At 40.6% G+C, this 27,077-nt stretch overlaps 1 protein-coding gene across 2 annotated transcripts in view; it reads left to right on the top strand.

Annotated features, from left to right (window-relative positions):
* trip4 (thyroid hormone receptor interactor 4) overlaps nucleotides 1-27,077 on the top strand; it is an 83,436-nt gene that overhangs the window by 2,662 nt on the left and 53,697 nt on the right. For both annotated transcript variants that reach the window (XM_085459095.1, XM_085459104.1), the window contains exons 6-11: nucleotides 93-198; nucleotides 356-571; nucleotides 677-806; nucleotides 994-1,187; nucleotides 1,303-1,427; nucleotides 2,013-2,104. In XM_085459095.1, coding sequence (XP_085315221.1) covers nucleotides 93-198; nucleotides 356-571; nucleotides 677-806; nucleotides 994-1,187; nucleotides 1,303-1,427; nucleotides 2,013-2,104 — 863 coding nt within the window. The remainder of the gene's footprint in view (nucleotides 1-92; nucleotides 199-355; nucleotides 572-676; nucleotides 807-993; nucleotides 1,188-1,302; nucleotides 1,428-2,012; nucleotides 2,105-27,077) is intronic.

Genomic DNA, 27,077 nt, shown 5'->3' on the forward strand with positions numbered 1-27,077 from the left:
GAGGGTCTTAAGTAGTCAGGACTTATGAAAAGAAACTCTTTGAAAAGATCAACTGGTTTGATACTGTGAGTTTGTTTTTATTTTGGTGACAGACTTCGGAGAAAGAGAATATCTCTCACACCAAGAGGCCACGATGAAGGCTGGGCTGGAGAAAGCAATTCAGCACAAAGACAAACTGCTGGAATATGACAGAAATAGGTATCATAAAACACACAGTTAAGAAAAGAGCTTTACAAGAATGGATAGGTTTACTGCTCTGTGTGCAGTGTTTACACTTTAACAGGACATTTTGATTGCTGTTGAAGATAGTGATGAAAGTTGGTAATAACACTTCACTGCCTCCCTTTAACCCCAGTATCAGAAGAACACAGGTTCTGGATGACGAGTCTGATTACTTTGCCACTGAATCCAATCAGTGGTTGTCACCCAATGAGCGAGAGAAACTGAAGAAAAAGGAAGAGGAGCTGAGAGAGCTTCGCCATGCCTCTCGCAAGGACAGGAAGATCACACTTGACTTTGCTGGTAGACAAGTAATTGAAGAGGGAAACAACCTGAATGAGTATTACAACAAGTAAGATAATCTGACAGCACCTGAATCACAACAGCAATTCCAGATTTATGTTATGTGGTTGTGTTAAACAGCCAGACTTTCTGAAATGTTTCCAATAATTTGCAGGTTGGATGAGACCCTCAAGGCAATGAGCAATGAATCGGTGTCCAAATCACCAATGTATTCTGAAAGAAAGGGTGGACGGCAGGGCCTCAGAGATCTGGTGAATCCCAACATAATGCAATCTGCGCCAGAGGTAACTTGATCCATTCTGAACGTGGCATTTCTTCTTTAATCATTCTTCTTTAGTCATTTGTATTATTTTATAAATTCAAATGAAATATCAGTCAAATCCCTTGAGTTTGCTCTGCACTTTAACCCATCACAAAACAGTGAGCATTGAAACAGACTCTACTGATGTTTCTAACGAATGCCTATTTCAGTGGGTTGATGTTGGAGGGAGTGAAAGCCACAAGAAACCAATGGAGAAGGGAAAGAGTGCAATGGAGGACAAGGGAAGAGAAGAACGACACCGGTTGAGGCTCCAAGACAAAGAGCTGCAGGAGATGTCCGATGGCGGCTGGTGCCTCAGCATGCACCAACCGTGGGCCTCGCTACTGGTAAAGGGCATCAAGAGGTAAGGACTGTGCAGTGTGTGTGTGTGTGTGTGTGTTGTATATATGATAAACTCCTATAGACACTTGGGTTTTGGCAAAGTGTTGTAATATGTGACATTTTATGTGTGTATGCAGGGTAGAAGGACGAACGTGGTACACGTCACACCGTGGGCGACTTTGGATTGCAGCTGCAGCAAAGAAGCCCACCCCTCAAGAAATCGCAGAGGTGGAAGCTATGTATCGCCACATTTATAAAAAAGGTGCAGATGCTGTACAAAGGAATCATATTGTGAATACTAAAAATGTATTTCTGGTTTAAACAGATTTAAATATGGTGCTGCTGAAGATAGAAAAAAAGCTGCTACAAAATATAATGCATGGGTAATGCTTTCCTTGGCTCAGGAAAAAATTATATAGAAATATTTATGTTAAAAATGCCCCCAGTAGCTTTGTGTGGGCCCTCTTAAAGGCTGTTGTAACAACATTAGCGCTAGGTTTTGTAATAGGCCCTTTGGATCTTATTGCCAAGCTTTGGCCTTTCTCTGTGAAAGCTGTGAAAGGACATAGTGTCTTTAGGGTATATTTAATAAACTTTTTTATTGCACACAGTAAAGTATTTCTAGCAGAAAAGTATATTTGTTTAAATTTGCTAACAAGCACAACTTTCTTTTCATGGGCATGATAAAATGCTGTTAATAACATGTCATAATGGTATCATAATTTAGCGCTGATACAAGTAATATTAATGCTAAACTGGGCTCTGTCATGTTGCTGTCATAAAGTGATACTGATTGCTTTTAATTCCACACATTGTTGATTGAGTGATCCTGGTCTTATCTCCACAGGGCCCATGTTTCCTAAAGACTATCCCACAGGCTGCTTGCTGGGCTGCGTTAATGTGACTGACTGTCTATCTCAGCAGCAATTCAGGGAACAGGTTAGTGAAAGATGTACTTTTACAACCAAAAAAAAAACCAACCAAAAAGTGAAACTCTCAGGTTTCACTACTCTTAACGTTTTCCTTATGACCGATTGGTATTATGGGTTCTGTTTGAAGTCAGTCGTGGGTTCACAGAAACATGAAATGTCTGCAACTGGATTAAAGATGACAGCCTTCCTGTCATCATTTGTGCTTAGTTGTGATCTAAAGTAGTTGTACATTTAAAGTATAAATTAATTCACTTGAGAAAATGTCAATAAATTCTGGGTTTGTACATGAAAAAGGCCATATATATAGGGTTTATGTATTTGTCCATGTGAGCCTTGGAGACAGTGTTAAAGTGACGCATCAAACACTTAACTTGTATTAAGTTAGAGACAAAGTTTTGTAATAAGTCTTTTCATTCAGAACTCTGTTAAATAATGACTCAGTTTCAGTTATAGCAAAAAACAGTAGTGGTTGTAAAAACATTGAGACTTCTCATTGTGTTTGAAATGCCCAGTGGATAATTTTGAGTAATAAGTATGATCTCAAGCTCTAGTCCTAGTATGTCAGTACTGTTTAGTGACTGTGTAGTTGGCTGCTCTGTGTAATTGTGAGTAATTTGGTGCAGTGCCACTTTCTGTCAGCAGAGAGCAGACTCCACCCTTTTCACAACACCTCCCTGCCAGTTTACAGTGTTACACTAGGGGCAGTATCCACCACAGAAACCAAATACAAGCTCTCGTTACACCAAAATACCTCCCACCAGAGTGGTGGTATGTACATTTTACAGTGGTACCAGTCTTTGTGTGTATTTCAGATATGTTCACAGGAGAAAGCGATTCTACTTGAAATGAAATCCCCACCCCTCTTAGCTCACACTGTTAGAGTGACTGCGAACATGTGATGTAGCAAATAATGCTGCTGCTCCATTAGTGCCATGGTCACTGTTGCCTTGTAGGACTAATAAACTGTTTACTTGAGCTTTTGCACCTAAATCAGTTGAATTAATTGCAGTGTTACCAGATATAAGCTGGAAAATGCACCCTACTTTCCATTACAGCATTATGTGGAAACAGAGTGGCTCTCCCCATTTGCTGTGAATGGAACACATTTAAACTTAATTGCATTGCCATCTTCATTTGGCTGTTTTGCCCCCGGCTTTGCAAGACACTGCTTGTCTCAAATCATTCTTTTACAGACTATTAAATGTGTGTATTATATGTTATTATAACACTTCACCAAGGAACGTTGTGTTTTTTCCTTTAAATTTTCATCTTTAGGTACATGCCTTATTTGATTACATTAGTTACTTTTTATTCTGTACTCTACACCTCTACCTGGTATACTCCATATATATATCGTAACACACGGATACACTCGCATCCATGTAGAATAGTCTTGTTGAACTATTTAAGTGGGGGAATTCGTCAAATTCTACACATTGCATAAACATGCTCTCACCCAGCAAAGCTGCAAAACCTCTTGCACATGTGCATACATGATCTTCTGCCATCTTTAGTGATAAACAAAAGCAGATCACATTTGGAAACTGCACAGTCTTAAAAAAAAGACTCATACACACAGAAAAGGCAATAATCTGCTTGTGGGTTGTTGTATTTCTGCACATCTCTGCATACACACACAGTATCTCCCTGCATAAAGGCAGTTGTTGTTTTGTTTTTTTCTGAGAAGCTGTGTTTTTGGTTGAAAGAAAAAAATAGCCTTAAAAATGTGTCCTGTTTCATGGTTGCATTCTGACTGCTGGGACCTGTAAATCTAAGGGCTTTCCCCTTTTGTACTCTGTCCTCATTCTCTCCTCCACCACTCATTCCACCCAGGGCTGTAAAATCATGTTTGCAGGCAGTGTGGCTGCCCTTTCATCCTGTGAAAGGGTGTGTGTATGTGTGTGTGTATGTGTGACCACTTGCACAGAGCAGCCATAAATAACACCCCCACCTCACACAAGGCCCCTCAGAAAAAAAGAAAGCAAGACACATGTAGAAAAAAAGTGAACCAACTAGAAAAGAATAGAAAAGAATAACAGCACCAAATGCCTAATGATGGTGCTGAACTGTTAGCTTTTGCCTATTGGAGTCGACATTTTGGAAAAAAGGAAAAGCCATTAATGGTTTAGCGTTTGAATCTTGATTCCTTTTGTGTAAGTAGAAGAGGGCATGTTGTGCTAGTGTATAGTAGCACATAGCTGCACTGCTGGGTTGGGAGAGTGGGTGAGGTGTAGGATTTACTGTCCTGTGCTGGCAGCTGTGGGTGGTTAAAAGGGGGGTGGTGAAGGACAGACAGCCATTATTCTTCAGGCTCTTCTAAATCTGTCTCTTCATGATGTATGAAATATTCAGGGAAAGTGGAATGTGGGAAGATCAGGAGAGCATGAGAGAAACACTACTGACTCACAGAAATGGAAAAAAATGTTTTTAACGCTTAAATGTCACTGATCGACGATTCTGTGTCATTGCACTCGTTCCTCTGTTGGGGCGCTATTGCACAACACCAAAACCCGGAAACCCTGCTGACAGACAGTGCAGAAAGACCACCTCAGGCAGAGCAGGATTTCCATCTGCTTGACTTGGACCAATTCTTTCCCTCATTAGAAACTGACTGGTGTATTGATCCGTTCTCCCTGTAATCTCTCACTCCTCCCAGCTTCCCATCCCCCCCTTAGTACTGATAATTGGCCAGCCATTATGATCTGTATTCTGTCTCTCCACTCCTACCCCCCAGTGCTCACTCAGCAATGGGTGGAGATGTATGCCTGACCTGCCTGCTGCAGAGGGGGGTTGGGATAGAGATGGGTATGTTACAGATTGAAAATGGGAATGTTTTTGCTGCAAAAGGCTAAGTGAGATAATTAAGCATCAACAGAGAGGTGCAGCCAATCTGAGCAGCTTTATAGGTGGTAAAAATGTTACAGATTCTTTATGTTGAGTAAAGCTGCTTTAAGTCAAAAGGAATTTCTCTTTTCTTTTTTCCCTTTTTTTTTTTTTTTTTTTTACAACACATCCACATATGTGTTCTCTATCTCCACGAAAGCTTCTAGCACAGACAAAGGCACATCAGACCCCATGCAGAGCTTGAATCACACATCTACTTACTCCTGCAGTGAAAAAATTGATTGGATCAATCCACACTCTCATTTAAGGTCTGATTTGTTACCCTGTTTCAAAGACCAGATCACCAGCTGCAGAGATACATGTCTTAGTGAATACAAAAAAAAGGTCTTCATTCATATGATATGACTAAGAGGACAAGAAGTCAAAGTGGGCAATGTGTGTGAGGGAGGTTTGTACATGTATTATCTGAACAAAGAGCCCTACACATTTCCTGATGATAAAATATTAACATAGTAATCTGTAAGTTGCATCATTCTTTTTTTGCACAGTAATCCAGTCTGTGGTATCTCAGATAAGCATATGTTTTTGACCTCAGAACTGTTAACGGCTGGTATGTAACACATTTCCCAGCTCACGTACCTATCAGTTAAATGCATATTCGTGACATGACTCGAAACCAACTGTTAAAGTTTTTGTTTTGTTTTTTCTTTAGTCATTAATTCCACTTTAAGAGCAAAGAAATGTACCTTTATTTCACGAATGATTTATTTATTTTTGTTGTTAGACAAGAACAGGCTTTGATGTGTCACAGCAGGAATAACACAAGTTAAAATAATCAGGATGGTGGCTGAATTTCAGTTAGCTTCACTTTTAGGGTATTGATCTTGAGCATGCTCACTGTCACGCTTTCATTACTAGAATAAAGCAAATATTAATGTTAGAAGTTAACGATACTTTGCCGACATACTGAGTCAAAACTTACATTTGGGTTTTAAAAGGAAATGCAAGCACTGAAGTGAGTGCTAACTCAGGTGAAACTCTTATTTACAGCATAGCATGTAAAGATAAGAAGATTTTATATAAAAAGCAAGAATATAAAAGGATTTTCTTATGGTGTTCATCTGCTGCATGAATAGATATATATGTTATAGTATACCATCAGCATATATGTTTAGTTGACAACAGCGGCATATGCATATATTTATTGTTTGCATCTGAACACTAGTGAGAAAGTCAAAGAGCCATTATACCGCAATAATTAACAGTAATAAAAAAAAAAAAAAGCACATACAAAATTAAGTAATTCTGGAATAACCCACTCAGCATGACACATATGACACAAAAACAAATCTAAAGTCGGAACGTGGTGTGAGCACTTTTTGACTAGCAGGTTCTTCCCAGCATCTTAGTTCTCCGGAGGATTTAGGCTGCCTCAGTGCCTTTGGCTTCTTCATGTAATCCCAGACTGACTCAGTGTTGATGAGATCAGGGCTCTGTGGGAACCATACCATCTGTTGCAGGACTCCTCGGTCTTCTTGTCACTGATAATTCTTTATGGCCCTCGCTGTGGTATGGTTGGGGTATTTGTCCTGCTGCAGACCTGCTGAGTTTAAGACGATCAGGTGTCTCTCTGAATATACTGCAGTACATCTTTTTCCCCCTTTTACTGAACATGGGTTGCTGAGTCAGATGCTTCACAGTTCAGATTTTACTGATCGCAGACTCATACTGCCAAAATAGCTGAGCGTTGTTCTATGTCTGCCTTTCCCGCTACCTTAATCTCATCTAATCTAATCTGCTGTGCATTGGTCAGTTAATAAAACGAGGCTTTAAGTTATTCTTCACTGTGGCTTCAAGCCTATTTTTGTGGAATTGTGTATGTAATCTTATTCTAGCTCAGTATATATATTATATATACTGCAGCTTGGTACATCTGTGCACACTAGCACATGTGAGATAACTGAAACCAGGCTTATACCACATCACACAGCTGCAAGGCTACAGCCACTTATCTGTTAAAAGAAGTGCTGGTTCCTGTGGAATTCCATTTGTGTAAGCTCTGCCTCTGACCTCCAGAGTGGAGCTCCTGTGCTTGTTAGGCCTGCTGGAAGCTCAAACTGATGCCTGCGTTTCCTTGTGTGGTAATGTGATATTTATATGCTGAAAGCCTTCCTGCCAGCATGCCACACACGCACATACACTCACACTCACACTCACAGGATATATTGGATGCATTCCAAAGGAAGGGAAGTCAGGCAATGCTGTTTTTTTTTTTATGCCCCTTTTCTCTGTAACATTGTGTGAATCCTTAGCAGTGGTTGCGTCCCTCTCTTCCTCCTCTCCTCCCCCCTGCATTATTCCATCCATATTTTTCCCTCTCTAACAGTATGTTTTACAGGTCAGTGCGGTGAAGTTGTGTGTGGATGCAGAGAATTCAGTTTACGCTCAGTAAACAGACATGCAAGCTCATACTCAATCATGCATCTTTGGGTCTTGCTTTTGCTCCCTGCCTCTTTCTGTGCAACCTCAGTCACACACTAACACGCTGACATTCCTCCCCTTCCTCCCTGTTCCTTGCTGGGCAGTTTGCCACGGCAGAGAGGTCAGACATCATGTGATTCTGCAGTGATGTGTAGAATGCATTCAGCTCTGGGTCCCCAGGCACTGGATGACAACCAACCGAACCTCAGTCACAGGTTTTCCACAGCATGAAAAATACATAGAACCATCTGCCAGACTCGAAATGGCCTGATACACTGTTTAGAATTTCACTGCAGTCCACAGACCACTTAATTAAATGTCACACAGTTTCTACTGTTGGGGAAACTGCCTGTTAATACCCATTTATTATCTCTGCTTCTTCTCTATTTTGTTCTGCTCATGTAATAGGACTTGTTCCTCTCTCAGTATGCTGATCACAGGAACTCGGAACAATGATAAAGCCAATGCGAGAAATATTTCACGCAGCTCCCTTTTGATGGTTTGAAAGACAGCACCGTTGATGAAAATAAGTCAGAATCAAAGAGAGTAACTGAATATCAACTTACTTGAAGTCTTGAATGCAAAACAGGTTCAAATCCTTCTTTTCTCTTTAAAAATGGTGTGATGTGTTTTTGCTCTTTTAAGTCAGAGCTTTTCAACATATTTCTAATCCACAGCAGTCTTTTCCCTTTTTTGAAGAGATAAAATATCAGTGAAGTCCTAGTCGCTTCTAAACTGTAGTCTCCTGGAATATAAATGGTGAGGGTGTACTTAATTACATGGTTGTTTTTAATATATCAATGAAAATCCTCTGTGACCAACTTTGTCCTCAGTAACTGAAAAGCAAGCTCTGTTGGGTTGAGATCAGGTCCCTGATTTAGCCATTGAAAAATATCCTAATTTTTGGTTTGGGTCACTATTCGTTTGCTCTGTGAAGCTCTGTTAGATCAGTCTTGAAGCATCTGGCTGAATCTGAGCAGAGAGCATAGCCCTTACACTTCACAATTCATCCTGCTGCTTCTATCACCAGTCGCATCATCGATAAACACTAGTGACTCGGTTCCACTAGCAGTCATATATGCACATGCCCTTACATTGGTTCTGCCATGTTTGACAGATGATGTGTATATTTTTGATCATAAGCTGTTTCTTTCCTTCATATTTTTTCCTCCTGATCGTACTGTCACGGGTTAAGCTTGGTTTTTTCTGTATAAAAACGTTTTTTCTGGCAGTCTAATCTCACCTTCTTGTTCTTGAGTGCAGTTGGTGGTTTGGACCTTGTTGTAAACCCTTGGTATTTCCATTCATCGTGGTGTCTAATGGTTTAACAATGATTGCTTAACAATTTGAGTGTTCTTGACTTCATTAGATGCTTATTTATTAGTTTAGTTGTTTTCAGTGATCTTTCTGACACTTTGAATCAACTCCAGTTTCTCTATTTACATAAGGCGCACCAGATTATAAGGTGCACTGTCGATGAACGGGTCTGTTTTCATACATAAGGCGCATTAAGCGAAACAAAACAGTCAGATAAGTCAAACTTTACTCAACTCATTCTTCTTGCTTCCTCCACTTCCATACCATTGATTCATTAATGTTGAATTCTCTCGCAGCTGCTCTATTCCCATGTTTTTGCAGTATTTTAATAACTAACCTCGTATTGTGGATGGATTATCTGAGTTGTTCTCCTGACTGAAGTTTGGTCCGTTTACAGCATCCTGTCATGCGATTGCATTTGTCCTTAACCATCGGGAACCCTCACGTTAACTTTTATAGAGTGGAAAAAAGTTAGCGTTCATCCTCCAGCTTCACTGTGTTTGTTATGCTAACATAGCTGTGTAGCTAGCGATTACGTAGCACATCATTATATACCAGCTAGTCCAACTTCAGTAACCCTACAAAAGTCACTGCTGTTTAGTTTTCTGTCTTCATTTATGTTGGAAGTGATAGCAGAGCTGTACGTTTGAATTTCTTCAAAAATCTCTCAGTCAGAACATGGTACATCATGTTTAGGTGGAAACTAGCGAGCTAACTTCCTGCTAACTTCTAACTCTGTTAAATGTAATAAATTCTGTTTTCATGGATGCCTGGATGTTAAACTTAATTGTTACACCTGGTAAAGCAGCAACACTGATCATTTTATTAAAGATGAAAGAATTTAGACAGTTTTTAACTCTCAGTGATGCCGCAGTGTTGACTTTGGACGGAGTTTTGGACCCGGGTTACTCCGCGAGGCTCCTGACTACGGTAGCCGTAATGCTCTGACAATCCATCAAGCGGTGCGGCTTCATAGCTTACCAAAGTCGTACTAAAACATTTTTTGACAGATTTTTGAACACTGTGTACCACATAAAATCGGTTCAAGGTCAGGTAGCACAACCAGAATTCATACATAAAGGTGCCCTGGATTATAAGGTGCACCGTCGATTTTTGAGAAAATTTAAGGATTTTAAGCCTTAAAGTCTGAAAAATATGGTAATTTGTATTAGAAGAGTAAGGGAAGAGTCACAAGTTCCAGTGTCACAGGCTGGCAAGTGTCCATTTACCTTTGAGGCTCCTTGAGTGTAACAAGGTTCTAGGTCAAATTCAGTCACTTGACAGAAATCTGTTGTTTAAAAGATAAAATAAAATAACTGTTGCTATTTTTGACAAGTTGCATTTGCAAATCACTCATTTTGGCTCTGCAAACAGTTTTGAAATCTCAGCTGGAACAGAAACACCATTTTTGTTTTTACTTTATGAAGCAGTGTTCTGGCTCTCAGTTTGTACTCTCTTTGATAATGGCACCAACTGTGTTAAACAATGTTTGCATAAAACAAGACCTCGGTGGATGTTGATGTTGTGATCTGTTATTACCATTGCCGCAGGCAAACTTTACCCCCCATAATAAGCTTTAATGAAGCATAGAATCAATATGTTTGACATTTATCTCCCAACTCCACATCTGGTGTTTGTTGTTGATGCCCCAAAATCGCTCCTCATGAGGCCCGTGTCTGTGCCAATTTTCTGTTTTGGAATGGGAAAATGAATGAAGGTTGTGTGTTGTAGTCAGTAAGTACTTGTGCAAAGTCAGTGGGCGACCATGTTTCCCTGCTACGATATTATCAGGAATCGGAAGAGCTCTCAGTTTATGCCTGTTCACATCCAAATGTGAGAACAGGCATTACTTCTCTCATTATGTCTAGCTGAGTTTGAGTGTTTTTGCCAACATTCCCCAGGCATGTCTATGCAATTCCTTCATGTCACACATGCCTGTGTGTGTGTTCACTTGAGAAAAGATCTTTATCCAGCCCAGCCCAACCCAGCGTCAGTATTAACACAAGTATCTCTTCTCAAGAGAGAACCAGAGAGACAGAGAGCGTGAGACTCTCTGCTGCTGCAGGGTCACTGATTACAAACTCAATTGTACTCCACTGGGCAATACGTCTGTTCGGCAACTTCCTGGTAGTGACAAGAGATAAATGGAAAGTAGGGGTGGGCATTTGTTTATTGTAAAAAACAAATCAGTACTTACCCAGAGTTAATTTACAATGGCTTTCTCTGTCTGTTAAAACTGTCTCTTAAGTGTGGATATGATATTCATCGCATGAAGTAGGGATGATCTCATTTCAGTCGATCCAACCTCTGCCGTTTGCCATTTGGCTTCTCAGTTCAGCCATCCTTACAAAGCACAGTCACAGTACAGATAACATCTTTACCACATGCCTGTTACACAGCGGGCTATTTTCAGACTTGGACTCGCTCCCATCTTGATGGAAATTGATTCTGTATCGGTCTGTACTGTTATGTTGGGTAACCACATCTAGGTTTTCTCCATGTGTCATCCGGAGTATTCGTCAGAATGTCTGTGACAGCTCATCTTTGGTGTATTTGTCTTTGGTGTGTTAATCTCACTCAATCAACATTTTAATTCCAAAACACAGGAACTGTGCTTTTGAGGTGCTGTCGGTTTAAATGGCAGGAGGAGCGGGGTGATTATTTCCAATGAGGCTCTAGTGATATGTGCTGTGGGAGGCAGGGAGTTGATTGCCTGCCCCATACACACCACTAGGTACTCGTGTGTGATCAAGTAGAATTTACGTCAAACGTGACACGCCTTCGTGCTCAACTCATCGGCTTTCGGTTTTAAAGCCGACAACATAAAAGTACAGAATTTTCCTCATAATTTAGCCTTAGTAGCCACAGACACTATCTTATTTGAGAAGGTTTTTTAATAGAAAAAAAAGGCAGTTCACTTGTTAATAAAGCTATTATGCAGATAAAATGTGCATGGAGATTTCAGTTTTCCAGTGAAGCTTTCAAACTCAATTAAAGATCGGTTGGTTTCACTTAAAGTGGCCTGGGTACTATTGCAGTTGCTGTTGCAGAGGCCCAGGTTGTGCTTAACTGGACTCCTCTGTTAGTATTATTTTTTTGTGTAAACAAGATACTATAGCTAGTCATTGCATTAGGGGTGAAGGAAGATGAAGATGAAAGCATTGATAAAAAGTGTGAGTTTACTGATTCATGCAGTTTCTAATGGAGAGATGAAAACAGGGGGGAAAAAAGTAGGCCCAGTGTCATGTTGTTTTATGTTTTTCTTGGTGAAAGAACTGAACAAATAAGATGTATAGTAGATAGATTTTTCTTAATATTTAAAAAAAAGAACAATCAAGGCTGGTGTCATATTAATATAACAAATTTCCCACGTGTGGGACCAATAAAGGTTGTCTTATCTTAATGAGTCATAGAAGTATGTTTGTGCTCTACAGTGTTACTGCTGGAATTATAGAGTGTAGTGAGCAATGGCAGTCAGACGTTTGTTTCTTTAAATCTAGTAACGCAAAACATAAATCTGTTTATGGCCAATCTAGAGGTCTACTTTGTGAGAAAATAACTATTTTCTGACACATGTACATTTAAAGAATGGTAAGTTACATGTAAACTGTTTCCTTGACTGGAGAGGTTTTATCACATTAAGCTCGTTTTAGAATTTGGCCAAAGGCCTTCATAGATTGATCTCCTGTTTCTGTATTTTAGCTTACATCAAGAAATAAATGTATTCTGCAGTACAATGGAAATCCAATATTCAGGAATTTGCAGTGTTACTCCACCGCCAGCCGGGACTGTTTCATTCTGCTGCCTTTTCCTATATTTAGTGATGCTTGTTGGCGCACCCACTCCACAAGCCCTTCTGCCATTGCTCAAGAAGCAAATATGACACGATTTGCTGTTGTTGGCCAACTGTGTGAAGTATTGATTTACATGTCAGACCATCCTTGGAATGTAACCGTTTTTGTGGTCATTGATGCAAGAATATGACGCAACATAATTACATTTTAATAGTGATGTTTTAAACAACACATGGTCTGTGCGGAGGCATGTTATCACCATGAGGAAAGAATCTTTTCTTCCATTTAAAAGATGACCTTTTTTCTAAGAGCTGTTTTGTCAAACTGTTTGAGTCTAGATGTAATAATATTGGAATTTCCAAGTTCCAAGTCCAAGTTCAACTTTATTGTCACTTCAACCATATACAGTTTAAAAATACACAGTGAGGCGAAACAACGTTCCTCCAGGAACCAAGGTGCTACAAGACAAGTTAGTGCAAAAAAAATAATAATATATAATATATCTAGTAATAATATTGTGCAAAAGAGCATTTACAGGTTGGTGTGTGCGATGGTTTGGTGGTGTAGGTCCGTGTGTTTGCGCTTTGTGTTGGTTAGTCAGTCCAGTCTCAATGTTTTGAGGTATTTGAGTTAAGCTGAGTGATAATGTTAGTGTATGTGTGTGTGTGCGTGTTTATCAGTCAGTCCCTTTTTGCTGAGGAGACGGATGGCTTGTGGAAAAAAGCTGTTGCACAGTCTGGATGTGCGTGCCCGAATGCTTCGGTACCTTTTTCCAGATGGCAGGGGTGTAAAGAGTGTGTGAGAGGGGTGTGTCCGATCAGCCACAATGCTGGTGGCTTTGCGAATGCAGCGTGTGGTGTAGATGTCCTCAATAGAGGGTAGAGAGACCCCGATGATCTTCTCTGCTGTTCCCACTATCCGCTGTAGGGTCTTGCGGTCTGATATGGCACAGCTCCCAAACCAGACAGTGATGCAGCCGCTCAGGATGCTCTCAATAGTTCCTCTATAGAAGGTGGTCAGGATCGGTGGTGGAAGCCGGGCCTTTCTCAGTCTTCTCAGAAAGAAGAGACGCTGTTGGGCTTTCTTGTGCAGGGAGCTGGTGTTGAGGGACCAGCCGAGGTCCTTCTCCAGGTGTACACCCAGGAATTTGGTGCTGTCAACGATCTCCACAGAGGAGCCGTTGATGCTCAGCGGTGAGTGGTCGCCTCGTGTCCTCCTAAAGTCAACAACCATCTCTTTTGTCTTGTCAACATTCAGAGACAGGTTGTTGTCCTTACACCAGTCCGTTAGTCTCTGCACTTCCTCTCTGTACGCTGACTCGTCGTTCTTGCTAATGAGACCCACCACGGTCGTGTCATCAGCGAATTTAATGACGTGATTTGAACTGTGTGTTGCTACACAGTCATGAGTCAGCAGTGTGAACAGCAGAGGACTGAGCACACAGCCTTGTGGGGCTCCAGTGCTCAGTGTGGTGGTGCTGGAGGTGCAGTTCCCGATCCGTACTGACTGAGGCCTTCCGGTCAGAAAGTCCAGGATCCAGTTGCAGAGGGAGGTGTTCAGGCCTAACAGGCTCAGCTTTCCGATCAGTTGTTGGGGGATGATCGTGTTAAATGCTGAGCTGAAATCTATGTACAGCATTCGGACGTGTGAGTCCTTCTTGTCCAAGTGTGTCAGGGCAAGATGGAGTGCAGTGGAGATGGCGTCGTCCGTTGAGCGGTTATGGCGGTATGCAAATTGCATTGGGTCCAGTGAGGGGGGCAGCAGGGTCTTGATGTGTCTCATGACGAGCCGTTCGAAGCACTTCATGATGGTGGGTGTAAGTGCGATAGGGCGGTAGTCATTGAGACAGGACACAGAAGACTTCTTGGGCACGGGGACGATGGTGGTGGCCTTGAAGCACAACGGCACTGCTCAGAGAGATGTTGAAGATGTCGGTGAGAACATTTGCCAGCTGATCAGCACATTCTCTGAGCACTCTGCCTGGGATGTTGTCTGGTCCAGCAGCTTTACGTGGATTGACTCTGCGTAGAGTTTTCCTCACCTCAGCTGTAGTGAGACACAGGACCTGGTCGTTCGGAGGAGGGGTGGTCTTCCTCGCCGCCACGTCGTTCTGCCTGTCGAACCGAGCATAGAAGTTGTTAAGCACATCTGGGAGGGAGCCGTCACTGTCACAGGCAGGTGGTGTCGTCCTGTAGTTAGCGATGGCTTGTAAGCCCTGCCACATGCGTCGTGTGTCGCCGCTGTCCTTAAAGTGGTTGTGGATTCTCTGGGCGTGTGCGCGCTTCGCCTCTCTGATGGCCCGAGAAAGTTCAGCCCTCGCTCTTCTAAGCGCCACCTTATCTCCCTCTTTGAAGGCAGAGTCTCGGGTCCTTAGAAGTGCACGCACTTCCGCAGTAATCCACGGTTTCTGGTTGGGTCGTGAGATGATGATCTTGGAGACAGTGACGTCATCGGTGCACTTGTTCCTAAAAGCTAAAAGGTTTGTGTCTGCTGTTCAAATAAAGATGCAGTTTTAATATTTAACAGAAAGTTGGATAATGCACAAGACAGAAAGTTATCGTCCGGATTTGTACTCAAATGTTTACTTTGTCTGGGAAAACATAGTTTTATCTAATATGTTTGAAGTTTAATCCATCATAAATAAGTGATATAAGAAGCTGGCATTTACATAGAACATTGTGTAGTCGCAAAGCTAAGTACTGACAAGGTCCTGTTGAGACTACAGAGAAAAGTTATGGCTCTTTGTTGATTTTCTGTTGTTTTTTCATACATTATCTCTGCCAGCCAAAATTGGTACCAGTTAGGCTATATCAAGAGCAGGGCTGGGAAGTAACCAAGTACAAATACTTCGTTTCTGTACTTAAATGGAGATTTCAGGTGTCTGTACTTTACTTTTGTATTTATTTTTCTGACAGCGTTTTTCTTTTGCTGTGTGCATTTTCACATAAATATCTTTTTGTTCCTTACATTTTCAAAACAGGCTAATTACGTTTGGCTTAAGACATTTGAGGGGAGTTGTTGTTTCACATCACTGCACGCTTTTAAACATCAAACCGATTTGAGCCTGAACAATAACACAGGAAAGGCAATCCTAATGGTGTATCAATCAATCGCATGCAAAGAGATGAAAGAGGCAAAACTTTGTAAGTTATGCATAATTTATATCGCCATAGTTACAGGTTAAAGTGGGCTGATGTTTTGTTTTGTTTTGTGTAGATGTCCATAAGCCATGGTACCAGTACTTCAGCATCTAGCTAGCCCTATGGAAAAGGAGTGAGAATAAAAGGAGTAAAGTTCTTAAAGTTTAAGTGACAGGTAATTTCAAATGTAACATTTCTATCAGCTCAACAAATATTAGCAAACGTACAAACTTTTTCTGTGCAGTCTGTCGCACACTGTGTCTGTTGATTTCTCTCTAAGTTGTAAGAAAGACAGGACACGAGAGACGGGGAATAGAAAAGAGCTTATATTTAAAGATATTCAATTCAGTTCGGTTTTATTTATATAGCGCCAAATCACAACAACAGTCACAACAACAATAATACATACAGAGAAAAACCCAACAATCATATGACCCACTGTGAGCAAGCACTTTGGCGACAGTGGGAAGGAAAAACTCCCTTTTAACAGGAAGGAAGCTCCGACAGAACCAGGCTCAGGGAGACTCAGCCATCTGCTGCGACCGGATATGGATTGCTCAGTGGTATTTGATAAACTGGGAATTTAAAGATTCATGTAAAGTCCTGGGTTTGTTTTCAACCAGATCTTGGCTTTGTATATGATGTGAAGTTATGATTTTTCATATTGTGAAACATCCTGCAAAACAAATTAATGTATACATAAATACTTTGTGCTATTTAAATTGGATTTTTCTCAACACAAAACCCCTCGAAGCAGTAGTTGTTGTGATTTGGTGCGACATAAATATAATTGAATTGGATTGAAATGGAGATTGCATGAAAATACTCTGCAGTGTAGTGCAGGATAAACAGGTTAGCTTGTTGTACTCTGATGGATTTAAAGTGAGAACAGCGTGTTGGTCTCGTTCAGAGTGTCTGATGTTCCATGGCCAGAGTTAGGTTACATAAAGTGTAGCAGAGATGAATTTCCATTTTAGCTAAAGAGGCTGAGAGTCAGTGACTGAATTCTAACTTCACACCAACTGTATACTGTCGAGTATAAAACCAGTAAACAGTATACTGGATGGATGGAAATCGGCCAAGACAACTCACGAAACATCTGTTTACATGTGGTTGAATTTAGATGCGTAAATCCACAAAGAGCAACAGCAGATCACATGAAAAAAGAACACTTGAATTGCCATCAGGATATAGTTTCAAGAAGGTCTGTAGGTGATAACTGTCCCTGTATTATTGTCAGCTGCTTATGTGCAATGCAGAAAAATGTATAGCAATTGCCTAATCTTTTTTTTTTTTTTTTTTTTTTCTATTAAAGCAAAAGATAATTCAATAATGCAAAGAAACCTAAAGTATTAATTCCATCTCTTAGCTGTATTTAACCACTCAAAAAATTTGGATTACTTGGAGAAGGCTGTAAAGATATAAATTGAAAAGGGGCTCCTATTCAGCACCCTTGTACCCTCCGTTAGAACATATCAGTCGGATCACCTTATCTATTGTACGGTATAGTACTAACCCATGGGCTTGGAGAAACCTAAAACATGCCTTTGATAAGAATCGAGGGTTCTTTTTGTGCTCCTTTCTCAAACCATGCTTACTGCCAGCTTTGAAGGAAGGAGGGAAGAGACAGTTGTTTCCCACAGAGGCTGAGTGAACACAGATGGCAGGGCTGCACCCCGACGTCAGAATATCAAAGCAAATATTCACCTCAAGAGACAGACGTGTTCATAAACTCCCCAGTTCTTCTCAATTTCCACATTATGAAATCAAATGCCCACTGTGAAGTGGTTTGTTACCTTACTTAAAATACAAGCATTTTTGCTGACAGCACCTGTGTAAAGGAGAGGTGGATTTGTGGCACCGATAAAAGGAGATTGTGGTGGAAAATAAGAAGTTTTAATGCCTTAGATTGCCTGGAATTTTTCTTTGAAGTCGAGGGTTGAAGGCAGACATAGTAATTGTCTCCAGGGGTTCGTGTGTGTGTGTGCGTGCGTGCATGTGTGTTTTAAAGGAAACCACCAAGTAGAAGCGCTTGCCATGAGGTTGTCTGATAATTATAACATCCACTTTTTCCATGTTTGGTACTTGCAGCTTCTTAACTGCACTGTTAAATGCATTGTTTTGTATCTCCACTATATTTTTCACTGCACATTTGAAATAACTCTATTTTTCAGTATTGCCAGAGTCCAGCAGTCATCAAACAGAAGCTTGACTATGAGTAAAAGAGAGGACCCTTTTTCTTGGAAAGTTCCAGCAGTTTGTATTTTTGAGTCTAAAAGGCTTTGACTGTTGTGAGACAGTCTTGTTTTCCTCTTGCCCAAAGGCCTCCGCAGGAGGTGAAGTCATAAACAAGGCTGGGAAAGTGGAACTGGGCTAAGTGAGGAAGTCTGTGTGAATCTCACTGCAAAAACACATGACTTCACTACACCTGTCAGCACTGGAACTGGCTGAAAAGCCTAATGTGCAGCTTGCCCTTTACCAACATTTTTATTTGCAGAGCTGAGGTGTTTGCTTATGAGTCACAAAGGTAGAAAATTGATAAATACCTTTTGCTCCTTAGTCCTTATGGGAAATTTCAATACTGTGAAATTTCAGTACTGGGCTGGTGACACCTTGAAGTTATTTGCATGAAAATAAAAAATGAGTTACTGACTGGCTGAGTTGATTCTTGAGTCAAAACCACAAAACCACACAATTAATATAGTAAAACCGTGCATAGACTTTTGGGTAGAATTGAGATATAGCCCATTTTGCCGCTGCATCTTACTTCCCCAGTCATGGGCTAAATGCAGTTTAATTCACTCTCAGAGTGCTGGAGTTAGGCTTTGTCTGGGTTTACGATGCATTTTCTGTCCAGTGATGACAAAAATATGTTGGCTGCCCCAGGTTTAATGGAATTTCACATTAACGCTGATGGTTTGATTAGAATTGAAAATGAATTTTAACTTAATTTATGGCAAAGTGCAATCTTATGTCTGACCCTGCATATCTCGTGAAACCGGAAGTATTTTTTTAGGGTTTTTTTTTTTTTTTTAGTTGAACACTGACTGACACGGGGGCAGTAATTGGAAAATCGTGGCCTTGGTGCCGAGCTTCTAATAATGAGACATGTCTCTTGCGTTGAGGATATTAATAATGTAAAAAAATTCAGGAGCCAGTGTTGGACACTCCTGGATAATTAATGTTCACTCTCTAACTTGACACCAGTTGATTCTGTAGGTGAAGGAGTATGCTAAATTTTTAATCATCACCATGCAACTCTGTGCCTAAGCTCCACTGAAAGAGACTAAATGAGCTGCAGTAGCTGGTATCGGTTTGGGTTATGAGCAAGTACGATCTTAATCCTGTGTTTTGCACAAGCTGAGGGCTTCTCGTTTTAGTCTTGACAAAGGTTTGAGAATTATTGTTCTGTAAGCAAAGGTAAAAACATTGATCGTTATAAGGTGTCAGTTCATAGATTAACTTGCAAGCTGTTCAGTTGATCACATTATTTCCTCTTAAAACAACTCTTACATGGTTTTAACATAGCTGAAAGGATTTGCTGCTGGTACAAGTTAAGTAGTTGAAACCTGGGTATATTTGTCATTGGTAAAAAAGTAAACAAAAAAAATTTAATTAATTAATTAATGACAGTTATACGTTTATCAAAATAGTTGCTGACAGCCAACTGGGATTTATTGGAAAAAATGGTGGCTGAGAGTCAAAAAGACAACTGAAATGTATGATGTCTGCAAAGAGGCCACAGGCTACACTTACATGTGCTGTGCAATTTGGCCGCTAGCCAAACTCTGGTAGAGCTGTTTACATGTACCCTTGATACCGTGCAGCTGAGTGACTTTGTTACCATGAATAAACCAGTTAACACAATATTCCTATCCACCTGAGCTGTTTAGCCCACAAATGGCTGACCTGCATTCTAATGTCTATTGATGTAGCCACTAAATACAAAAAGCCAGCTTTTTAATGCAATAACATCTGTTATTATATTTGATGCATTAATAAGTTTGCATAAGTGAATATCAGAACTGATGTACAGGAAGGAAGAGCTGTAAATACAAAATGCTTGGTGTGTGAACTGTAGTTCTCATTGTGAAGGCTGCATTGATACATTTTTATATTTATAAGGAACATTTAAGACGTGCACTTATTGCTGTTTTTCACTTTCAAACAGAAAAGCTGTTTCATTCATTCCAGTCAACACCTCTTTGTTGCTCTTTCATCATTTTAAGTTTCTCTTAATGAAACTCAACACTTCCTGCAGATGTTTAACAGTAAATGTGATGTGAAAATATTTTTTTCTCCTCAACTGCTGGAAGGTTTTTAATGTCAAACAGATGAAGGCGCGACTTTGAATTAACAGCAAACGACAGATGGTGGCAAATCAGAAAACGTGGAGGATCCCTGCTAAACTACCGGAGTCGTTTTTTGTAAATATTAAAATCGTCTCAGTCTTTGACGGCAGCAGCAGCTAAACAGCCGCACCTCATTGCTGGTGCTTTACTTCAACAGTGATGTAGATCTTTGCTGAAACTACTGTTGGGTGACTTTTTAGTTTGATGTTCTAGCATTTTTTGTGAAGCGCTTTGTGATATTTATCTTGGAAGGTTCTGTGGAAATAAAATTTTACTAGACTGACATTTTCTGAAGTTGCCCTTTGTCACAGGAGATGGTTCATGTCCGCTACATTCTCACTGGTAGAAATTCGCATTCTACTTTGGTTAAGGATGCTGCCTAAATAGTGTGCAGAAGGCAGGACGCATAACTTGTTCACTGTGAAATGATAAAACCATTACATCTGTACTGTGGAGGTGGTGGGTAAGGAACAACAAATGCCCAATGTCCATCCACCTCCTATAAAAAAAGTAATATCTAGAGAACTTCAGGGCTGAAATGCCCTGAAAAGGGGTCTTTTCATGTTTAACGTAGTTGGATGCGCTTGTGAAAAGAAAGACTTAACCTCGATATAACTGGGGTTTAACTTAAACTTTAACGTTGCATAAACTATCACATCAACTTCAACTTGTCGGCCCTGCGAACGACCGCTGCACCTGGCTCAAACAGTCTCTCCTCCACAGATTCCTCATTTATAAAGTGATCTATGAACCCTAACATTATGGCTAATAGGTGTAGTCTCCCATATCAATGCAGCTTGCCAATATTGAAGAACCATTTACTACCTAAGAGGCAAAGAGTGAAAGCATGTTCTTGGTTTTTAACATTAAATTTATTGTTGTAGACAGGGGCAGTACAAAAGTGACCTCCTGCAGACTGCTTTTAAGCTTACATGTACTTGGTTTCCATTTGATTAATTGGTTCTGTCACACACAAGCGCTAAAACTTTACCTTTAAACACCTATTTTTTAAATACAGCTCCCTGGACAGTGTTAAATCTGGTATAGATGTTTATACGTGTGTCTAATTCATGTAATGTTTCATATCCAATCTAGAATTCACTATCAAATTAAACATGTTCTGTCGACTTGTGAACTAATAAATAGAAGAAAATATCAAGGGCCATTTTCTGCTGAGCTGATTATTCAAACACAGAAGAGAAAAGCGATGTGTGAACATCTTTAGGGCTTCATACCTTCGATGACAATCTTGCCAACACAAATAAGGCTGCATGCCAACTTTGCGGGGAGAAAAAAAACAGGTTACCTTACTATGACAACAAAAGTCTATGCTCATGAGTTTGCCACCCAGTTTATTGGCAGTGGAGCGGAAATTAGTGCATTTCTGCATAGAGAAATGGAGCATTGCCAGCTTTTCAGTCTTATCTGAGCACCTATTGTTCTCAGTTGTTAGAAGCTTGTAAAGAAAAATTCCATTCATCGCTGATAAATCAGATTTACAGGCACTGCTATGCAGCTCATCAGTTACAGATTTTAGGATAGAGACAGAAGTAGAGTCACATTGTAAAAGTCCAAGTAGCACCAATCTCAGTGATTGCTTATTGATAGATCCTTTAAAATTATTTTGAATTTATCACATTTATGTGGGTTTTTTTTCTTCATTAATGAATTTTTTGAAACAGAAATGTAACAAGACGGCATGAAAACAAATTGGCACCGCTCATGATGTCATTCAGTTAAAGCAGGAAAATGTACAATTGTGTGTCTGTGTTTGTGCAGTCATGTCTGTGCATTTTGTTGTCTTTGAATGTCTGTGCTGCCTGCATGTGCTCTGTTCCTGTGTTGTTCGGCGATGGAAAAACAAATAACACACTTAGTGCGTGTAAAAGGCTGAAAAGCAGTTTGAGTACAAGTTTCCTCGGGGCAGCTGCATTTGTTGGCGGGTTAATGAATGCCAGAAACATGCTTGTGTTGTTTGGGGAACACAATAGATTAAAGAACGATTGGCAAAGGATTGCTGTTGCATACAGTTCCCAACAACACCCTTTCACCTCCCACATGTAGCCCATAGCTCAGAGACAACCCATCTGTTTCTGCATTCCCAGGGTGAAACCAGCCTTGACAGAACTGGCTAAGCAGTATTTCAAAAGTGTCCTCTCAGGGAAGACGCAGTTGGTTTTGTGTAGTTCCCTATCTATCAAAGTCTCCGCCTCTGTATTCTTATTATCTGTCTTTCTTCCCGAATCGTATTCCTCATTTTTACTCTCTGGTCCCCCCCCCCCCTTCCCATTCCCCTTATTCCACCCTCCTCATTTTTAAAAGCCACATGCTCCCAGCCCGTCTGGCTCAGTTGCACCCTGCCAATGAAGGGCTTTTTATTGGGCTGAGATTGAGTGCTGCCAAGCAGGGCCTGGCTAGGGCTGAGGTAGGGGCCAGCCTCGCAGTCCCCCAACCCCTCCCCCTTTCACTGCACAGCCCACTCCACATGCCTGTTCTGGTCTGGCCCTGTCGCCCAGAAGGAGATTACTTGTCTCTGCTGCCCTTAATTGCCGACAGCAGCTGAAAAGAGCCAGAGAGAGGGAGAGAGACATTGTAGAAAGAGGAGAGGGAACAGTGTTGGCTTGTTGAGCTGTTACTTGACAAGCTTGGGCTTAAAGGTTTGTGTTCCTGCTGTCAAATCCTGACTCTGTTTTAGCTGTTTTTATTAAGATGGATGTTGTTTACTTAAATACCGATGCTAGCTCATGGTATTTGGACTGTATTTTGAATAAATAGTACAGTATATTGAACGCAGATGACTTGTTGAGGAAGGAAAGCTGATAAAGTACGCATGTGAAATATAAAACTCATAAACCTCAGTCCATGTTACATTAATATAAAGATGTGTGGTAAGAGCAGTGGGGTCACCGTGTCCTCTCACTGCCCTCTAAGCCAGTGTTATTCTTTTATGGCCAAAGGCTTCCTTCCAGCAGACCCTTTTTACTTTTTCCAATGAACTTGTGAATTTCATATTATTGCACTTGGTTATTGTTGAATCCCCTCCGGCTTGATCCCAGCAAATTAAATAGTGGGCAGTTTATTGAACTGGCAGTCTCTGAAGAGGCTGTGATGCTTTATGAATTTTTCACCTCTTCATTTTGCTGTTTAGTATGTTATATCAGCCTTCATTCAGCTGTGCTCCTGTTAAATATTTTGAGTCCATATTTGCAGCATGTTGCCTGCTTAACTCCCACACATCGCACTTCAGCATGTACTTCCAAAGCATTGCAGTATGTCTAGCTTGCAAATACAAAGATGTTTCAGTTTGTTGGAGCCCTGTTTTTTATCCCCTGGCACAAACAAATGATTAAACAACCTCTGTGATGTTTAAATACCCCCCTTTTTTTTTGTACACCGCTGTGCATGAAAACAGTACGCCAACATATAACAGACCTGACATTGTCAGCTCCTTGCTACAAAAATGGAGTCCATTCCGATTGAGCCCACATGTGAAAGATCAGAAAAATATTGTTTGTGTGTGTGTGTGTGTGTGTGTGTGTGTGTGTGTGTGTGTGTGTGTGTGTGTTAAGGAACTCTTGGTTGCCTTCTGTGTGCTCTACGTAAAAGCCATCTTTTACCTAATTCAAAAAAAGCATATTTCTAATAGTAGAAAATTGTCTCAATGGAGAGCAATCCCCTGTTTCCATTATATTTGTCAAAAAGCAACTCTGGACATCATCTGTTTAAGCAGTTAAATGTAAAACTGCCATCAGGAAACATCTGAGGGGGAGAGTGTGGTTGCTGGCTGTTGCTAATTAAGAAAAAAGTGTATGATGCTGTACTGAAAGTGTCCTTGTGATTATTTTGGTTGCTAACAGGTTGCCATGGATTGCCCGTAGCGTGGAAAATGCAGACTTGTCTACAACCAGTAACCTGATAATCGCAGAGAACTAGAGAAACAGTGAACATGCAACTTTTATTTTGAAGGTGAAATTTCTCACTCTCTGGCTTGGTTCACAGCTTTACATTTTACAAACATTGCTTAGTGTTTACAGACAACATTGTGTGCTGTCAACTACTAACCACAACGCTCGCAAGAAAGTATTCTGTGCACTACCAGTTTTTCTCAGCAACCACTACCAACTCGTTCGCAAGGGTAAAATATGCATTCCTAACCAGAGGTTGCCAGCTGTCATCAACTGGTCTCTAGGTCTATGTAACTCATGCTTTTGCCTGCAAACTATTGGGCGAAGATGTATATAGAAGGATTTAGGAATTACTTGCTGTGTTGTACCACTTGCTCAAGAAGCTTGTGCTTTAATTTTGGTGGGTACAATTCTAGTATTTCATAATTCTGTGACTTAGCAGTGCCAATATCTGTGTGTGGGTAACACCATATAGTTTATGAATGCAGGTGGCTATCAAAGCTTGCTAACCTTAGCTGATATCTTAACAACCTGTCATCCAGATATTATCATTTGTGTCTCCAAAAAAAGAAAAACCAAACATGGCATCAGTTAAGGATACAAAATGTGGAGTCCAGAACCTTCTGGGTTATTAACATCACACCAGAAAACTTTCTTCCATGTTGAACACATTAAGCAAAGCAAAATGACTGCAGTTAGTAGCTTCAAATGAACTGTGAAGATGTGAGAGTGACATCATTCTTGTCTCTGAGGGGGAAAAAAATAATAAGTACATTTCCCAAAATGTCAAGCTGTTGCTCTAAGAGTGCTAACCAGATGATTGAATTATGCACACTCAGTCTGATCCACAGCTAGGACAGTGGAGCTGCACTTTTGTTGAAACACTGGCAAGAATTATCATCAGTTGTCACGCCGACAAGGTCGAGGTGTGTTTGCATCCACCTTTTCAAAGCAGCGTGGAACGCAGCCATGCAGCGGACGTGCACTCCGTGCGACGTTTGTGACAGAGCGGAAGCGTTTTGTCTCACGATTGAGTAAGCCAAGTAAATTAGAGATCAACTAGTGATACACAATTCGAGCTGAGGCATTTGAATGCAGCTGTACACACAGGCCCTCAGATCTCTCCCCATGTCGAACACATTAGGCAGTCTACCCAGAATGCCCAAGGGCTGTAAGCATGACCTACCATACTAACAAACTGACTCACTAACGAACGAGTGTGCCACTGCGAGGTCACGTGACAGTCATCCACGGTTTTTTCGTGTAAATTCACTTAACAGTTTCCTAATTCAATACCTGTGTTTAACTTTAATTGTATTTGTAAGCAGGTCCACTCAGACTACATTAGATCCTTCCTGATGAATATGGAGGGCTTTAGAAAACCTTCTTGTCACACAACCACAACGTTTCGTGCCCTTTTGATTAACGTGGAATGGAAACAATTAAGTGGGGGAGGTAGTGAGGCAAAGCAGCACATTCAACAGCTTTAAATGCTAATTAGCTAATGGAGGATGAAAGAGCAGGCAACTGGCAGGGTCTCACATGAGCACACTCGAGCACTGGCTGCAGCTAGGCTCGTTTCATCTGAATTCAGACCACCACCATTTTGTTTCCTTGAGTACAACTGACAATACAGCCATCTTGTGTAACGAGAGATTTCTCTTCTTTTTTTTTTCCGTAATGATCTTAAATGCCTCTGTGCTTCTTTCTTCCTTTTGAATCTTCTCTTATTCCCAATTTTTATCTCTCACTTCTTAGTTGTGATATATTCTTCTTTTATCTGCCACGTCTTATGTAATTATTCGAAGATCACAGAATATTCTCACAGGCGTTGAAGTCAAGTATAGTTTTTCTTTTATGTGCTTCTTATGCTGCAGGCAGCCCACTTATACACAGAGATAACTCTTTTCACTTGTGGCCCAAGTCACATTGTTCATCATGCTGTTAAAGTGATTTTTTTTTTTTAGATTATTGCTCCTTGTAGTCTTACTCAGACAAAAAAGAGCAGCGTGCCTGCACAGTACTTTGCATCTGCTGTGTGAGAAAGTGGTGTGTTAACAATGTTAGAATAGCGAGGAAGACTACCTTTCACAGGCTCCATTATTGAAGGATTTTGGAGCTTGTTTTCCTGTTAATGTGATAATGACCACTGCAAGCATGATGAATGCGCTCTCTTTCTTCTATACAGTTTTATTTTTGTCTTTGTAGCAGCATTTCACAAAAGTGATCTCAAGGAACTTTGTATTGTTGGTAAAAAGCTGCAGTATTAAGCCATTTTCACACATGCAGTGCAGCCGTGAAAGTCTTGCAGAAATAACCTGATGAACACAAATGTTTAATGTAGCTCCGTCAGACATTAAACGGCCTTTAACCTGCCAAGTTCGTAGTCCGTGTAACTGATGTGCACAGATGAGAGCGTGCCTCTAGGCTAAAGTCTGTTGTGTTTGCAGCTAGTGAGTGGTTGTCCTGTGTTCTGCCTCCTGCACTCTACCCAGGCAGCTCTGTCGCCTAGACTTAATGGATTTTGCAAGTATAAAAGTGTAAAGTGAGGGAAGGGTGTGTAAAAGGCTCTTCTTATGTTTCAAGGGTTTTAATGTGTTTAAGAATCATTTCTTGAATTTTTTAAAATTGGTGTAAATATTGGACTTGGAGGAGCTAGTTAGAGTGATTTGTTTTCTGATGTTCACAAATGTCAAAGGGAACAAAATTATGAAGTTAAAAGTTTCATGTCCAAATAGTTTCGTACATGCAATAACACTATAACTAAAACTAAACAACAAAAGGAATATGAAAACCCAAAAAACTGACAATACTGATTTTTGGTGCCTTTTGTTTTCACATGGATGATTCAACCATAAAGCTTTAATTGTAATTGGTCTCCTCAATGGAACCATTACAGGAAAATAGTTTGGCAGGATTTAACTGAGACTAAGAAGAAGTTTCCTTTGGCTGCTGCTTACTTCCTGATATAACAGTGTCTCTTCCCAGTCTCAAAACAGGGATCTTCCATGTGTTAGGTGAGTGTGTTAACCACTACTGGTAGGGAAATGTTGCTTACTTTGATCCCGTCATAGACAGTAAAAAAATTAATTTTAAAAGTGTGTGGGCCCACCTACAAATTTTCATTGATTGTTTGTTCACAGTCAG

The sequence above is a fragment of the Copadichromis virginalis genome, linkage group LG1, assembly GCF_057382275.1.
Source record: "Copadichromis virginalis isolate Kocher_CV1m ecotype Utaka linkage group LG1, C_Virginalis_male_GT1.1, whole genome shotgun sequence".
Taxonomy (NCBI): domain Eukaryota; kingdom Metazoa; phylum Chordata; class Actinopteri; order Cichliformes; family Cichlidae; genus Copadichromis; species Copadichromis virginalis.